The sequence below is a fragment of the Lepisosteus platostomus genome, chromosome 8 (genome assembly GCF_059453375.1).
Source record: "Lepisosteus platostomus isolate fLepPlt1 chromosome 8, fLepPlt1.hap1, whole genome shotgun sequence".
NCBI classification, from domain to species: Eukaryota; Metazoa; Chordata; class Actinopteri; order Semionotiformes; family Lepisosteidae; genus Lepisosteus; species Lepisosteus platostomus.
The window spans coordinates 62357239-62369671 of NC_142618.1; the positions used below are offsets into that span (position 1 = coordinate 62357239).

A 12433-nucleotide genomic window follows, 5' to 3' on the forward strand; every position below is an offset into this window, starting at 1 on the left:
CACGGATGCCTATGTGTCTTGGAGCATGAGTACTACTGTATTAATGATTCTAAGAGACAATGATAGAAGGTCTGTCCAAATCAAAAGGTATGTGTCCTTTCCATAGCAGATTGGCAGTTTAAAATGAGGTGAAATTCCAAAAACACCAGTGATACACATTGTTCTTCTTTCCTGATTTCTTGAAATTAAGATTCACAGAAAGGTTTTTGGACTGTTTCTTGATCGTGAAGGAAGTGTTATTCAGCTACAGTAAGTCTTTCACTGATTTATCTTTTCAGTTGTGATTTGTAGTCACTGCAGAGTAATGTTCTCACCCTCAGGATTAATGCTCTTGGCCTGCTTTCTCCCATCCTGTCACTCATTTTGCTCAATGCTGTTGCTTTAGCTGGCTTAGACTTGTCTCTGTGATGCTGCTTTGTGGAGGTAATGTGCTAAAATGTGTTATATTCTCTGCAAAGGAGGTTTTCCACACATACCAGCGGAATTCAGCTGTGCCTCAGAGAGCTCAGACTGCCTTTACATCTGAGGTCCACTTTCAGTCTCTTGCAGAGCTGAGTTGACAATAAAAATAAAAACTGATGATTTTTTGTCTGTGAGGAATTTCATTGATATTGCATACATATATATTTGTAAGCTATTGGCACAATTGCCTTGACTTGTCATTTGCAGTATTGCTATGAGGTCAGACTGATGGAAGAGGGTGCAGTGTTTATGGTAAAACAACTATGCCATTAAATATGCCACACATAAAACAGTGCCAGTGCCTTATTTATTAATAGATTGATGTTATTTTGCTGAACTCAGTTCTTAGTTCCACATATTTGGTAATGTTTTCAACAATTCATATTGAGACAGGGCTTTTAAACTATGTATTTTATCAAGCTTTAGACATCTGTATTATTTATAAATAAGCATGGAGATCAAGAGGCTGATACTCAGGTACGCGTATCAGGTGTTTTTCTGATACGCTTTACCAGCATGATTGTGCCAAAGCTGTGTCCTTTCAAGTCCGAAGAGAAAAGGTGAACATGTCAAATACTAATCGAGTCAGTTGCCTTGTCTTGAGGCCCCAGAAAGCACTTCCATGATACAAACAGGCCATCAGATTCAGACACATGTCAGATCTCAGGGATACTTTGTTGTTTCCAATGTGAAATGAAGAAAGTGTTGACTTTGCTCTTAATGTAGACCTGTGGCTATCAATATCAAAATAAACACAGTTTAACAAGTACTCAGCTCTAATGTCCCGTACAGATTTTTATAACAACCCAAACCTTTAACATCTTATTTTACAAGACATACTGTGTACATTTCATTTTTTGAAAACTTTTGTTTGCTTGGAGCAATAGCCCGCAGATAAATAAAAGATCAGTGGCATTGTCTAATGCTGCAACTTGGAATGGCAAACTCGCTGTGGAAATTCAAGTGAAATTCAACATAAAGTTGTAAATGTGAGTCATTGTTTAGTCTGGCGGAGGACATGGACATGGTATCAGATGGATCTGTACAAGGAAAAGGAAACTCCTTACAACTGTCCATTGCTCTAATGCAATACTCCACGAATACTGAAATAAGTACAGTATGACTGTAACTATTCAGTATAACTTTGTTCCTATTGCTTTGCTTTGTTTTTATTTATTAGATTTTGACTGGTTTACTGTCTTTGTTCCATGGTGTGATTGGACTGGAAGGTAGTAGGAGTTAGTAGGAGTCCCAAAATAATTTTATTAGAAAGCCAGCTGTCATTGTGAGAGCCTGTCTCTCGGTGAACTGGACCCTGTCTCTCGGTGAACTGGACCCTATCTCTTAGTGACCTGAACCCTGTCTCTCAGAACACTGGACCCTGTTCTGTAATGAACTGGACCCTGTCTCTTGGTGAACTGGACCCTGTCCTGTACTAAACTGGACACTGTCCTTTACTGAACTGGACCCTGTCTTGTACTGAACTGAACCCACTCATTCAGTGATCTGGAGCCTGTCTCTCGTTTAACTGTCCCTCAATGAACTAGACCATGCCCTGTAGTGAACTAGACCCTGTCCTGTAGTGAACTGGACCCTCTATGTCAGTGAACTGGACCCAGTCATGTACTGAGCTGGACCCTGTCTCTCAATTTTACTGGATCCTGTTCCAGAAAGACGGGGCTGCAAGGCGAGACAGAGCCCCTGGACAGGACAGAACCAGTCCATCACAAAGCCTCTGAGAAAGGAACAATTTAGAGGAAAGCTTTATTATTGCTGCACATGGTATTATTTTTTATTTATTTACAGGCTTTAAACTAAAGTTAATCACTTTAAAAGTGCTCAAACACATTTATCATAATGCTTCCTTTCTGCCATTGTGATCTAATAATGATTCCAGCTCTTGTCTAATTACAGTGCAGCTATGAGCAATGACTGCCAGTGCTTCATCAGTGATTTACAAATGTGGTGTGCAGCATGAAGCACCAAGGAACAAAATAGAAATCCTGTTATTTTTCAAACCACAGAACAAGTCTTTAAAACAACGTAGCAATGAAACTATGCATCAGTTGTATGCATCTGTATGTGACAATACATACAGTATATATTTTTAAATGTGAAAATACTATATCTTCCCTGGCGACACTCAGCCCTGAAGATCAAAAAGTTCTCACTTAAACCCACAGAAATGCTGTTTCTCATAAGTTTCTTCTCAAACACTCCGTCTCTTTAGTTGATTCAGTAACAGCAAATAAACAGAGACATATGTGCATAAGATGTGTTGAGTGTGCAGAAGGGTAACACTTCCCACAAGCTTATGATGTGTCAGAATAAGCAACATTCGTCTTAATAGAGGGTTTTGAAAGAAACTAAGTCACAAATTTAGAGAAAGACTGCCATCTGCAGAAGTGCGATTGGAAGTTCGAGTGATGTGCGCGGGAAATGTTAAAGCGTTGTTGGGTTTTAAGTGTTTTCTGAGTATAAGTTTGACTTGTTGCTTTGATACACAATCACAATGTATTAAATCTAAGATACCAATTGTTATATGCATGTGCAATCCAGTTTGTGGGGCAAACACAGTGTTTTAGTGGTTGTGCTCGACTTCTTGATTAACTCAACTGTCCTGATGGCCACTACCGTATGTCATGCATGAGAGTTCTCGGGAAGGAAAAGTTTTAAGTATATGATATTTTCGAAAGGGGAAATGGGTCACTCATAAAACTGTTCTTAAAAAACTAAAGCATCAGTAAAAAGAAGTATGTGCAATAAATGTTAAAACTGCGATAAACCCCTTAATCCAGAATGGTTGTCTCTTCCTATTAGCTGACTTTTTGGTCATTTGGCTCCTAAAGCTCAGTAGTATTAAACACTGGTGCTGAAGCCCTGCTTTACAGCTCCTCTGCATTGTAAATCACCTGCCTGAAAGTGAACAATAAAAGGTGACGTGATTTGGGTTAATGCAGAGATCTGAACTCCAGAACCCCACTGCTGAAGCATACATAATGATCAATTATGCATTCATGGAGGACACATTCCTGGAAATGATGGATAACAGCAGTAACTCACACTGAGGCCTTCCTACATAGATACTTAAGGAGTGGCTTCCTTAACTGCAGACTGATTCGTACAAATGGTCACCTTGTGCTTTCATGTTCCTGCTACAAGACAAAGGACAGAGGAGCATTAATTTCCTCTACGTGTAATGTGTGCAGGCAGCGATTACTCAGTGGGAAATTAAAATCATTAAGACACGCTGGTGCCAACTCCTCGACGGTCTCAAACACACTGAACAATTTCCACAATTACATCTGACAGAAAGAAAATTATATGTCTGTACGGACATACATTAAAGCTGATCTTTGTGAATGTAATGTGAAGTGATGGAATGGATCACTATAAGGAATATTTCTCTATAAATAAATATTTGCCAGGAAGGTAAACGGGCATACTCTTCAAGTGAATTGCTGCACCAATGTGCAAATATTTCATGGCAAGAGTTATTTTGGTATTTGTAGAATATGCCTGTTATTGCGCAATGTCATACTCTGTGTGATACTGCATGTGTAGACTTTAACCTTGAAGAAAGGAGCATTTTGTTAATGTTAATACAACAGCAGTATTGGGCTTGAATTTAAAGATTTTTAGGGGTTAAATTGTAGTTATATCAAAGTTGCAAATGCACTAAAAATGTCTGATTTCATAAATTTTGTGTTGAATTCTTTTGATTTGTGCGGTATTTCAAGTGTTTGTGTTATATCCCCTTTGTGAGAGTGATTAGGCAACAGCTTTAGAATGGTTCCCTTGCTCTGCCGGGCTCCTGTGTTTTAGACAGAGAACCTTTTCTTGTGAGAAAGCAGACTGACTTTCCAACTTTCTCATATGTTTTTCATAAGTGCTGTATTCAATGTTGGATTAGATGTTTGCTCTTTTAAGACGTGAATTCTTAGAATATTCTCTTTGTGTTCTGTATTTTGCTGCTCCTAAAATGCAGAACTCTTGCATTTTTTTTCTGAGCTGTGTTACAGTGTATCAGGTCTAGGACTTTGAAATCCCCTTTAAACTATTCTTAACAGTGTTCAAGGTACATTTTAAATACAAGATAAGTTATAAATCATTCAACATCTTCAGAACATCCCAAAAAAATGCTAGATGTATTTTAGTTACTTAAGTTGCACTATGACTTGAACCACTATCTTCAGGCTTGTAGGTAACTGATTTTGGTGTACTTTCTGAACTACCAAATATTTTTGCAGAAATGTAACTTTAGAAGTTAAACAGTTGACTTGTTGATTACACTTTGCTGTTATCTTGTGACAATGTGTAACAAGTCACCTATTAATGATTTCTGACTTATTTTGTGTATTGTGTGAACTACCTTTTGTTTATTGAGGTATAGCATGTACTGGTATGAATACCCATGTGGTGATTAAATCAGTTTCTCAGGGTGAATATAATATAATTTTACTGTGCTTCACAACAATTTTCTTTTTGCAATTTCAACTTTAACTGTATATAGGATTTCATTAGCTATTTGGCCAATTATAGCAAACAAAGCCATGTAAGGAGAAGCCATGTTTTATTGTGTTAAAAAGCAGTCTTAACAGACTCAAAATTGAACTTTAGAAAACCTCTTTAAAGGTTCAGTAAAAAGCATTTGTTGGATGAAAAAGGTCAATTTATTTTTATCTACATCACACCTTTAACAGCCTGTGGGATCTGAAGCTCTTCCTATCATATGAAGTAAGTGTAGCATTTGGTGATAAGTGCCTAAAAGATAAAGTTATTTTAAAGGTAACCACTGCAAATGTTGCATTAAGAAGCTCAACACAGGTGAGATTAAAGATTCTGAAGGCCTATGGTCTGAAGAAATACAGAAAAAGCATAATGTGTGATGTATGGTGGCACAAAAGTGCAAGTTTCTACTTGTGTGTGCAGAAGGTTCTCCATCAGAGGAGACTCTTGGTTTGCTCCAGAACAGCAGAGCACAAAACTATCTCTTCTCCTCCAGCTCTTTGATCTCGATCTGTTACATAAATCTATTTTTGACTGCATATTGTTCTCTAGAATCAAAGCTTGAATTTTATAAAAAACAATAAAGGATTTCGGATGCCTTATTGCAGCGATTCCCAGTCCTAAACCTGATGTCTCTGATATACAGTATAATGGTTTTTACTCCAGTTGAGTCCTCAGTTACTGCATCACACCCTTGATTGAAATAATTATTTGGTTAATTATACATTTGTCATATTATACATTTTTCAGGGTTTGTAGCTGCTTGGAAGCTCTGTTTTAAGTTACAGATTGTTAGGCTTGCCCTCACTGGAACACTGTGTTTGCAATGTTGGCCGACGACCCCTCCGCTCAGTGCCGGAAACACATTCTGACAGGAAACCTGTATCACCTGCAGGCAATCACACTTCTCTTGGTGCAGGTGATGCAGAATATGTAAGGTCGGCTTTTAGAATGCTCAGGTATAGAGTTAAGAATGCTCAGGTATAGCGTTAAGAATGCTCAGGTATAGCGTTAAGAATGCTCAGGTATAGAGTTAAGAATGCTCAGGTATAGCGTTAAGCTCTGTGTCAGAGTCTGTTCTTTGAGTCTTTACTTGGAGCCTCTCAAGCCATGAGTTCTTTCGTTCCCTAGTTCCCTGCTTGGTGCTTGCTTTGGATCTTTGAGCCCAATTTGTCTTGACTTTGTCTCTTGAACTGCCCTTAGTGTTTTGTGCTGTGATTTGCCAGTTTTGAACCCTGCTTTATTTTCTATCACAGACTCTGGAATGTATTTGCCTGTACCAGTCTCTGACGGTTTCCCCTGCCTGCTACAGCCCCACTGCGCCTGTGTGTGCACTGCCCACTCCCTTCCCTGTGTGCATGCTGCCTGCTGTTGCCCTGGTTCTCTCAGCTGTCTGCCCAGTGCATGGGTTCACTTTATGAAAACAGGCCACTGCTTCCACCACCGCAAGAAATCAGATGTGACATATGTTAAATCAGATACAGTAGTTAACTTGAAAGCAGCTTAAATCAGTTTAAAAACGAATAACCCTATTAATAGTTCAATGAGAGGTTTCACTAAGTAATGCAGAGACCTCAGCTGTTTTACGTACAAGCAGATACAGTGGTGACCAGCACAGGGACCAGGAAGTGTAGTAGAGGGGGGTGGGAGTGCTGTCCAAGGACTTTAAACCAGGCAGCTGCCACTGGCTGATGTGGATATCTGGGCATCACTAATGCTTTGTTGTCTATCTGATTTGACAATAAACCATGTTTCCTGGACAGGAAATAAGTGACACTGATATTCTAGCGACCTCTTGTAAAAGGGCTGAATCCTGAAAGAAAGTGATTGCTGCAGAACAACGGAATTTCCTCAATTGGCATGAAATAGAATGAGTTTTTTCCAGCGGGCCCTACTCAGAGTTTTCCTCGACCCCAGGAAACAGTGACAGGCAGTGCCTGAGATTGAGGCTCTAGCTGTTTCTTTCCTCCCATCAAGACACAGGGTTTATCTCTCCTGTTGTGAGAAAGCCAGCAGTGATATCACTTTAGAATCGGCTCAGGATCAAGGGCCTGCCGAGCTGTTGATTACACTTTCTAATCAAATAGATGGGTGGAAATCTCAGAGCTTCTGAAACCTCAGTTTGAAGGGATTACTAAATTTTACATAAACATTTTTTTAATTAACAAAAAAATTCCTCTTATGTTTCCTGTGCTTTTTTTTTGCATTTACATTTTCTCTCTACTTTTTTACAACAGTGGCAGATTATTCTAATTTGTGGTCATGCTATCTTGCACTGTTGTAGTTGCATATTCCCTTAAAGCAATTAAACCAAGTGGTGATTCCAACTGGGTGGTTATCTAATATAACATAATTATAACATTATAATTAAAAACAATTTAAAATATAGTTATAAAGTAAGAATTATGTATTATTGTGAATCAGTTTTTTTACATTCTACTTCCACCTTAAGAAGTCTACCCGTAGTATGAATAAAATCAGAAAATTACCCTCACAGATCCTCAGGCAAATTAACCTGAGTGAATTCTGAACCTCATTCTTTGCTGAAAACCCTGCTGCATTTATTCTGTTGTGTGTTCCTTTTTTATGACACTTGCAAAATTGCATTAAGAATGGCTTCATTTGTTTTCCCACTGATTCCTCCAGGAAGCTCTGTAAACTTTAACAGCTTTGCTTTATCATTTGGGCTACAGTGCATTACAGAACTACAGTACATTCTGAAGGTTTGACCTGACACATTTACTTCTTCCTAGAATGTATATTCTGAAGACTAGAATAATGCTACATGCACATGATATTGACACTTTGCTTTATTATGTCACTATTCAACAACTGCAGACGCTACCAAATGCAAAGACAGTTTGTCCCTCAGTCAAGTGTATTTTGGTTTTGTTCACACTATTTATACCTTCATATCCAGCGTATTATTGTAATTTACCACTCTACATAAGTCTACACTGTTGTGTTTGTTGAAGCTATTTTCTTGTCATTATTTGACAAATAAATACTTGTACAATTGCACTCAATTGTGTCAATAAAATTCGTTTTCCTTGTTGACTTACTCACCGGTTGCTGTGTGTAATTGAAACTTGGCTGTAACGTTGTCCTCAGAAATGCTTGAGAAAACAATATCCTCTGAACTGACTCTGCTCTCGCACCTCTCGATCCCCTGTTTTCATTCTTGTTCTGTGTGTTTTCTTTCTGTCCTTGTTTTGTTTCTTCTCTTCACACGTGTGTGTGTGTGTGCTTGCGTGCTCCTTCTGCCTAGACCTAGTGAACCAGTTTTGTGAACAGGTCCTGAATTTTTTGCTTTGTCCCTACTTTCCTGTCGTAGCCCCATCTTCCCCTGGTGTTGACTCCGTACCCTTGCAGCGCACAGGCAGCCAGAACGCCACGGGCACTTTCCAGAGAGCCAGCTACGCCGCTGGCTCAGCGGCCGGCTACGCCGACCCCTACCGCCAGCTCCAGTACTGTCCGTCTGTGGAGTCTCCGTACAGCAAGTCCGGTCCCGCCATCCCGCCCGAAGGCACCCTGGCCAGGTCACCCTCCATCGACAGCATTCAGAAGGACCCCAGGTGAGTCTGGATCCCCAGCCCTTGCCCTGAAGGGACTCCTCCATCCATGAGCCTCTCAGAAGGTTCCTCATCCTTGCCGAGAGGTGCCGTAGTGGGAACGACACAGGCCTGGATAGCGGGGTACTGCAGTAAGTGGAACCAGATCATAAAGCATTTTACTACAAAGTGTTATTAGCATTCTTGTATATTAATGGTGCAGCCCAGGTAGGCGCTGGAAGACTTTCTAGTACGTCTTGCTTTGTTCTGCTCTGCGAAGGCCACATTCCTTCAGAAGCTGCCCTTTCCTCTTGCCTCCAGAATTTCAATCGTGTACTTTGATTCCCCTGCTCGATAGGACGTTTACACTTTGTTGATTTTTATTGCTTAATTTATGGTTGGCAAATATAGTATTAGACACACTCTGTTTAAAACACACTCAAATATTGAATTAAGAATAAGTACACTAAAAATAAAGCTTGCGTGTGGAAAACCAGATACAGTACATGGCATTTTTATCTCCATTTTTGCTTCCAAATTAAAAGATTTTCTCGGTTTCCAAAGGTGATTGATGTTAGAAATGTTCAATACACAGTGAATCAGCTCAGAATGACATGTCAGGCTAATCCTAACCTACCTCAGCTTCCTGCCTTTACAGTCACTTGTACCTGAATTAAAGGAACTGAACGTTCACCTTGATGCAAATCCATGCTCAATAAAGGTGCTTGTAACACATTTGAGTAAAAGGCTTTGTGAGTTGCCTGGAGCTCCATTCATTAGTCCCTTAAAAATGCGTAGATGACTTCGATTTCATGGGTTCACTTTCTCAAACAATATAATAGTTCATGTTTTTATAGGAATGTTCACGTTAATTGTTTTTCATGTTTTTTACCGAAACTATGGTTTCAGCAGTGATGATTTTTTCTTTGACTCGTGTTGGCTTAGGATACGCATGCACACACTTATACAGTATAGTCTACTGTATATATTTATTGATCAGAAAGAGGCAGGATTATCAATACTTAGACTATAGTCACAATAGTCTCTTGTTTGCTTCTGTCAGAAGAAGATGCTTCAACCACTCAGACACGGACTACTTTTTAATTAGGTTCAAGAGCATTACAGAACATATCAGTCATTAAAATTCAATTTGAAAATGTCTTCTATCAGATTGTTTAACAGTAATAAACAGAATGGTGTTAAATGTGCAGAGGCATTTTTTAATTAAGGCAAAGTTTAATGGAATAGCGCTGAGTATACAGCCCATTGATAACACATGCAAGAGCCATACAGAAAAGTAAATCAAGCCCATTATTTCTAATTAAAAAAAGAAAGTTTATGTAATTGAAGAAGACTAAGCAGATCAGTTACTAAGCTGATATTAAGGTAAGAAGCTCTGGTGGAGTCAGGACTGGGATTGATCAATTATTTTCTGTAATGTTTTCTTTAATTAACAGCGTTTACAGTGTGCTCCACACAGGGCCACTGAGCGAGTGATTTTCGGTCAACGTGGTGGGATTCAGAGGGCTTACAGGTGGAGGGAGTCAGCACCACCATGATCAGAGTGCCTGTGCCCCAGTAGACTGGCCTGTGTTTCCAGTATTCTCGTTTGGAATGATTTGATTGTCCATACAGTGCGGTGCTGTGAATATGACTTGGTGAATATTTTAAAAATACACATCCATTTCATATAAGCAAATTGTACAGAGTATTTATATATACTGTATTGGTGTTGAAGCTCATTAGACCTGCATGTCTTTGCTGAAAGCCACACAGTGTTTTATAGTAACAGAGCAATCAGAGTTATTTGACAAACGTTATTTCTTTAAATGCTAGACACCTACCTCTTTCTTTTTGCCTGTCTCTTGATAGGTACGACCGTGAATTCCTTGTCTGGAATCAAAATCAAGCCGAGCAAAGAATGACAAAGTAATCAAATGTTTATTTACATTTTATTCCTCATTTAATTACTATCATTCTTACTGTTTTCTTTTAAATTATTGACCCTCTACAGCTGAGTCTGACTTGGAGTTAAAGGCTCTGTGTAGCTTAGTTGACAGGTTCTTAATTTTTTAGCACTGTCTTTAATACAAACTCAGCTGGGGTTTCTATTATTCTGAAAAAAATGTTAGTGATGCGTTTTGTGTGTTTTACTCTTCCTTTTTCTACTTGGGGAAAACTAAACAATGTTTGAAAACTCCCATGCCATTCTTAGGCATTTGCTGTCTGGCAATTTGATATGTTGGGTTTTTTTTTCTGAGACCTGAAATATCTCCTACTTAATGATCCATTGTCATTCATTCATGTCATTATTTATTTCATTTCTGATCTTGTTTAGTGGGTATTTCATTTCAATAAAAAAAACACTCATATTTTTCTGTTCAGTTGAGGGTCCGGCTGCTAATTCAGTTATCTTGACAGAAAAAGCAATAATGCTTAAGGGACAGCTGCTTTCAAGGATATGATAACTGGCCCAATATCAAACTAGTTTGTAGAATAAGTGGGCCTTTTCTTCTTTTACTGTGTGTATTCAATCGTACAGGAAAATAACAGAAACATACCATGCAGAGATGTGTTGCAGGTAGCGTTAGTATTAATGTTGGCGACTCTGCTGGAGGCATTGTTTCAGATATTGTGTGGTGGAAAATCAACATTCCGGGAAATGCTCGTTTTTCCAAGGAAAAGAATCCCTTTCACCTCTGTGCCACGTTACCTGGAATAATGAGAGCTGATGTACCTGGAGGACTGTTGGAGTGAATAGGTTCAAAGTCTTTAAGATCCAATGAGGAGGTGGAAGCCTGTTATTGGGAAAGTATTTTAGTGCTATAGAAATATATGTTTTAAAGATATACAGTGTATAGATGGTCATGAATTTATGATTTACAGTATATATTTCTTCCATCTGTTCTACCTGTCCTGCTTCTCACATACTCCACATATGAGAAATAGTCTCATATTCTTAGACAGGAAGTATTGTACACTTTGATATTTTATAGCAGCTGTAACTAGAGAATTATGAGGGAACGACATTGTAGCTGAATAAAATTATTTTAAAATAAATTTTTAATGCAGACAATCTCAAATTCAACTCAAACGTCCTATGCCTTCAGGCACACTTACAAGTCCATTACTTGATTTTGTGGTTATTGTTATCAGGTTCACAGAAGATACCAAATTAGGAGGATAAGTGCACCATATAAGCTGTGAAAGAAAGTCAAAAGCATTCAGACAAAATTCACAAAATTGTGGTCAAGGGCAGAGTGTTACACACAGGCACCATAAGGAACAGTTACAAAATATTAGGACATGAAGGTAAAAGTGCAAATAAACCATAAAACCTTTTGTTATCTCACACACAGAACTCTGAGAGGCTATGGAGTGAAATAATTAACACAAAGGATTGTTCTTATTGTCTTTTCCGAAGGGATTGGACGCTTAGAGAAGATTCTGAAATGATCACTTTGGAACAAAATGCTGTAATTTCAGCAGAGAAATGTTGGCCCTAGCAATCAATTTAAAATTTAGCACCTGTTAGAAATTGAACTGCACAATAATTTATCTGAGAGGTATGAAGTTGAAGGAAACTAAAAAGAGTGCAGACAAACTGATGTGACGAATGAGAGAAGGTTTTTTTTATCCCTTTCTCTGGAGCCATGCTGCTCTGCTCCCTGAGGACACAGCTTTGTCTACGTGAGCAGTTGTGAGTGTAAGTCCCGTTGTATCTGCAAGTTATCGATTGCTGTGCTGAGAATAAATAGAAGCCACATTCTGTCTGAAACCTGCTGTTAGGCTTCATCATTATCACTTAGCCTTCAGATTGTGTTTATCCTTTTCCTTTTTTGTTTAAAGGTGATAGGACTGTAATACAATTTTATGTAATTGTGTTCTTCCCAGACCTATTTATAAAGTTG

The 12433-nt window shown here is 38.7% G+C and overlaps 1 protein-coding gene across 5 annotated transcripts in view; it reads left to right on the forward strand.

The window, feature by feature from the left end:
• Positions 1-12433, forward strand: part of LOC148657673 (catenin delta-2-like) — a 305588-nt gene that overhangs the window by 168134 nt on the left and 125021 nt on the right. For 2 of the 5 annotated variants that reach the window (XM_088644228.1, XM_088644231.1), the window contains 2 exons: positions 8240-8546; positions 10395-10451. In XM_088644228.1, the coding sequence (XP_088500354.1) occupies positions 8240-8546; positions 10395-10451 (364 nt within the window). The remainder of the gene's footprint in view (positions 1-8239; positions 8547-10394; positions 10452-12433) is intronic. The other 3 variants (XM_088644230.1, XM_088644229.1, XM_088644232.1) reach the window with 3 other exon arrangements.